The 4,831-nt window shown below is 53.8% G+C and overlaps 1 protein-coding gene across 1 annotated transcript; it reads left to right on the top strand.

The window, feature by feature from the left end:
* Positions 1 to 365: 365 nt before the first annotated feature.
* GUITHDRAFT_107656 (hypothetical protein) lies at positions 366 to 4,363 on the top strand (the record flags this gene model as incomplete). Its single annotated transcript, XM_005833375.1, has 23 exons — positions 366 to 511; positions 560 to 628; positions 675 to 789; positions 864 to 941; positions 989 to 1,048; positions 1,103 to 1,149; positions 1,233 to 1,301; positions 1,349 to 1,391; positions 1,556 to 1,638; positions 1,688 to 1,754; positions 1,807 to 1,847; positions 2,006 to 2,060; positions 2,147 to 2,215; positions 2,261 to 2,317; positions 2,368 to 2,407; positions 2,532 to 2,584; positions 2,634 to 2,696; positions 2,964 to 3,045; positions 3,306 to 3,370; positions 3,423 to 3,495; positions 3,546 to 3,631; positions 3,975 to 4,048; positions 4,306 to 4,363. The coding sequence occupies 23 exons, from the start codon at positions 366 to 368 to the stop codon at positions 4,361 to 4,363; spliced, it is 1,593 nt and encodes a 530-aa protein (XP_005833432.1).
* Between the last annotated feature and the right edge of the window lie 468 nt (positions 4,364 to 4,831).

The following is a 4,831-nucleotide window of genomic DNA, read 5'->3' as shown; positions in this document are numbered from 1 at the left end:
GAGGGGAGGGGAGGGGAGAGGAGAGAGAGGAAAGAGAGAGGGGAGAGAGGGAGACACGAGACTCTGAGAAGGGAGGGGAGAGGGGAAGTAGGTTGGGAAGGCCTCAGAACAGGAAAGAGGCAGAGAGGATGAGGGGAGAGGGGAAAACGGCGTACAGAGGGGGAAGAGGAGCCAGAGAGGAAAGTCTGAAAGTTTAACCGAAACAAGTCAGCCAAGGGAAGAGGCGAAGGAGCCTGAATCTTCGAGGAGAGAGGAGGAGGGCAACGATAGTCGTCTGAGTGATGCGATCATAGTCAGCAAAGGATCCATCTTTACTGGCTTGTGTGAGGCAAGCACGTCGTAACCAGCACGTTCCTTCCTTGCAGATGAGCGAGGCTCGTAAGTGGCATCCAGGCCCCGGAAGATACTCCGAGGGCCCACGAGCCATGCTGTCAGAAACCGAGTCTCCCAAGATACGCGCTTCCTACGATGCTCCCACCCTCATCCCCGCAAGGTCGCCGGAAGGATTGCAGTACGTGCTGTGATGGAGGGAGGAGAGCGTTGCTGACTAGCAAGGCAGCCGTCCAGTCGTCCGTCCTCCAAGCAGGGAACTGAAAGATTCTTCCTTCAACTTTCCCTTGGCCGACAGGTGCTCTGCGATATCTGCTCAATCGAGCCTGATGCTGGTATCCAAGAGCGGCCAAGGATAAGATCAACCCCTTCCGCATCAGCGCTGATCGAGTCGCTCTCGCTACTCCAGACCTGATCCGCAAGACAGCGGTTGCAGCCAATGAGTTCAAACGTCTGCAGGTGAGGGGGAGGAAGGGGAGAGGAGGGGCACCCGGATGGAGTTTGGATGGACGGTGTTGAGCGACTGGATGCAGGATGTGGAGTCACAGTACAAGACAGCGGAAGGGTTCTGGAAGGGTGAGATTGACCATCTGAAGAACCAGATGTTCGACGTGAGCAGCAAACGAGACTTGTTGATCGTGAGCATGACATGTGTCAGATCCGGAACAAGCATCTTGACGAGGAGAGCAAGCTGCAGAGGGAGAAGGCCATGCTAGAGGTTGCTTCCTTCCTCACGAGTCTCAGCTGGTGATGCTGGTGTGTCGCACTGCAGGCGAAGGTCGGAGAGATGGATAAGGAGATGATGCAGCTCCGCAAGTTGTTGTCGGGTGAGCAGACGAGTCACGACATGCACAGGCATCCCGCTTGTAAGCGAGCAACACGAAGAGCTGAGGTTTCCTCAGGAGAGAGTGGGAGGAGGAGCGAGCCAAGTTGATGAAGACCAACGAAGCCTTGCGTGAGCGATGCGACAAGTAAGAATTAACGTGCTGTCCGTCTGTGCGTGACGATGGAAACGAAGGGGATCTGAGCAGCTTCAGTCGCACGACGCAAGGATACATGAGGTGAGGCAGACAGAGAGATGGTAGCAAGTTCAAGGTCAAGCTGGCACCTTCAGATGAGTATGGAAGTTCAAAGTTTGCGACAGGAAAGGAGAGATCTTGAGACGAAGGTCAGAACAAACTTCTTCGTTGTCTCTCCCTCCCCTCATCATATCTCTCTCTCGCAGATCCACACCGTTGAGTTGAGGGCGCGAAAGGCCGAGGACTCAGTCGCGGCTCTCAAAGAGCAGCTCTCCTTTGCCAACAACAGGTCCTACTGTCTTCCAGCTCGGCAGACTTGACACCTCCGCCTTCCCCAGAGCCATCGAAGACTCGCAGGCGGCGGAGAGCGCTGCTGCTGAGAGACTCGCTGTAGAAGTGAACAAGGTGAGGAGGAGAGGCAGAGATGAGGCCAGAGATGACTGGCGCAAACTTACAGGTGGAGAAACTCTCGGATGAGCTGTTGTCTGCTCGGAAGAGGTTTGACAAGATGAATGATTGATTGCGTGATGGATGTTGCTCTTAATGATGATGATGGAGATGGTGGTGATGGTAGCGATGATGATGATGATGATGATGATTCGGAGATGAATATGATGACGAAGACGACCCTGACGTTGACTATGTTGTGTCTGCAGTTACACGTCGATCTTGGAGAGTTTGAGTGAAAAGGATGATCACATCCGAAGCTTGGTAAAGAACTATCTTATTCCTCCTTTCTTTTGTCCTGTCCTGTCCTGTCCTGTCCTCATACTCTTCTCATCTGTGGCCCATGACAGAAGGAAGAGATCCGAGCGAACACAGAAGAATCGCTCCGTCTGCACAACATGATCAGGACGTTGGAAGACGTGACAGACAAGCTTGCTGATATCATGGTTTGACGGAGCGTGCAGGACAAAGAATATCTCGACTCTCAGCTCAGCAACACGCGAGAGGCTCTATCACAGAAGGTTTTGTTCCTGCTCCTCCTCTCCTCGTCCTTGAAGCGGTTACTTGAAAGGAGCAAACTATCGATCGTCTTGAAGATGATCTCAAACAAGGTTCGTTGTTTCCTCAATCCTCCTCCACGACTTCTCCTTCTCCTTCTCCTTCTCCTTCTGCTCCTCTTGTCCATCTCGTCCTCTGTTCACAATCTTTCCCGTCCCTAACCTTGCTCGTCAACAGCTCGAGAGCACGCTGAGAAGGAGCGGGCGCAGGGTAGCGAGCACCTGAGACGGGTGAGAACGAGGAGGACCAGCTGGAGTTGTTGACCCTGCTGGACCGCAGCTGAAACAGATGGAGGAAGATTCTGTCTGGATCGCAAGATCGCATGAGACGGCCATGGCAGGAGTGAGAAATCCGCAGCTCCCAGCCACCTTCTCTTCCTCTTGAGAATCCTCGCACCTCCTTGTTTCTCTCTCTCCTTCTTGTCTTCCTCCTCTCTCTCCTTCCTCTCTCTCCCTCCTCTCTCTTCCTTCTGTCAGTCTGTCTGTCTGTCTGTCTGTCTGTCTGTCTGTCTGTCTGTCTGTCTGTCTGTCTCTTATATTCATCGCATCCTGTCTCTCTTTTCTTTCCTCCTCTCATTCAACTCGTTCACTCACTCTGTCTCTTCTCCAGCTCAAAGATCGTCTCAGCCAAGAGAGTGAGAGCGTACAGAGAATGAACACAGAAATCCTCGCCCTCAAGGAAGCTCTCAACAGTGAGAAAGTTCCCTCCCCTCCCTTTCTAAACCTTGATTTTTCTGTCGCTCTTTCCGGTCGTCTGCATTTTCCCCCTTCCTCGGCTACTCTGTCCTCCTCTTGTTCTACGTGCCTCCTCCTCCTCCCCCCCTTTCCTCCTCCTCCCCCTCCTCCTCTTCATCGTCCTTTCCTCCTTTTCCTTTGTTTTGCTTTTTCTCATTATCACCTCTCCCATGCTCTCTTTAACTTTCTCTCTTTCCTTGTTCCCCACCATCAACAGGCGCGAAGCGTCAGGAGGAGCTCAGGACTCTGCAGCATAATCACTACGTTGAGAAGATTGAGGCCGTGAGTTGCTGGCAGCAAAAAAAACCTTTCATACTTGACACCCGGTTCTCAGCTGGAGAAAGAGAAGAAACAAGAGTCGGAACAACACAAGAAGTCGATGCAGGAGATCCGCAAAGAGCTTCAAGGTTTGCGGACATGTTCTCAGCTCACTAGGGTCACTACGTTGCCACCTCAGACATCAAAGAAGAAACGTTCATCCTGCAGGGCCGTGAAGACGCGCTGAAGAAAGAAGTTCTCGTCCTCTCGAATCAGCTCGAGAAGGTTTGAACACTTTGTCTCCCTCCCCTACCTACTCTCCCTCCTCTCTCCTCTCCTTCTCCCTCCTGCCCTTTTTGTCTCTCACTTCTCTCCCTCTCCCCGTCTTCTCCTTTCATCCTTATCTTCATGCCTCTTTCAACCTGTGACGTACTCGCCCAACAGGAGCGATCGAGGTGTCAGAACATGGAGGATCTTCGATCGGCTGCAGTCTGCAAGGCTCAGGTTGGACGGAGAGTTTCTGATCCATCGAGGAAGGGAAGGGAAGGGAAGGGAAGGGAGGGGAAGGGAGGGGAAGGGAGGGGAGGAGCGATTGGAGGAAGACTGCAGTGACGTCACTGCCCTTCAGGCATGGGAGGAAGAATGTTCTCGTGCTGTAAAGGAGGAGCGGGTCTCTGCCGCCAAGTGCAAGGAGCTGATGCGGTGACATGCCCTCTCCTCCCCTCCTCTACCTTCCTTCCACCGCCGTCTCCTCCTGTTCATCCTCCATCCCCTCGCATCCCCTGCCCTCCCGCCCACCGCCCTTGAGATTTGTCTCCAGCTCCTCCTCTCTTCACCAGCTCCTCCTCTCCTCTCATTTGAGATCTGACCGTGACATCCACAGACAACTTGAGGCCCAGGGCGAAGAGCATCGGCGAGATGTTCTTGTTCTCTGCCTCCTCCTCCTGACCTCTCGGCAGTTCTGCCCTCCAAGATCTCCAGCACATGTACGACAAGGCAGTCGGCAACACCAAGTGAGACCTTCCGCTTTCCTCCTGTTCTGTTGCTTCTCAGAGGCTGCAGGAACGTGGAGGAGACATGGCAGAACACTCTCAAGCAGCTCCAGAAGGAGAGGGAATCCGAAAGGTCCTCCTCCTCCTTATCCTCCCCCCCCCCTTCCCCCCCCTCACTCTTTTCGTCCACACGTGCAATGACTCCTTCTCCCTCTTCTCTCATCTTCTCCCTGCCTCCTTTCCCTTCTCAGCTCCCGTGCACCCGTTGCCAACCATTGCCCTTCCCTCTCATGCAGTTTGAAATCTTCTCGCCCCTTTCCCTCTTCTTCTAGCCTACTGTCTCACCCTCCAATCAGGGAGTCCTGGGCCCGGGAGCGAGATTTGGACATGAAGGAGTAAGTCCCTCCCCTCCCTTCTCCTCCTCACTTGCAGCAAGATGGTCCTCGGAGCGGCGAGCATGGGAGGTCGAGCGGAGGCGTCTCATCGACAGGAT

Source organism: Guillardia theta (assembly GCF_000315625.1).
Source record: "Guillardia theta CCMP2712 unplaced genomic scaffold GUITHscaffold_30, whole genome shotgun sequence".
NCBI lineage: Eukaryota > Cryptophyceae > Pyrenomonadales > Geminigeraceae > Guillardia > Guillardia theta.
Note: the sequence above shows the minus strand (reverse complement) of the source record. Positions and strands in the feature narration are given on the sequence as shown.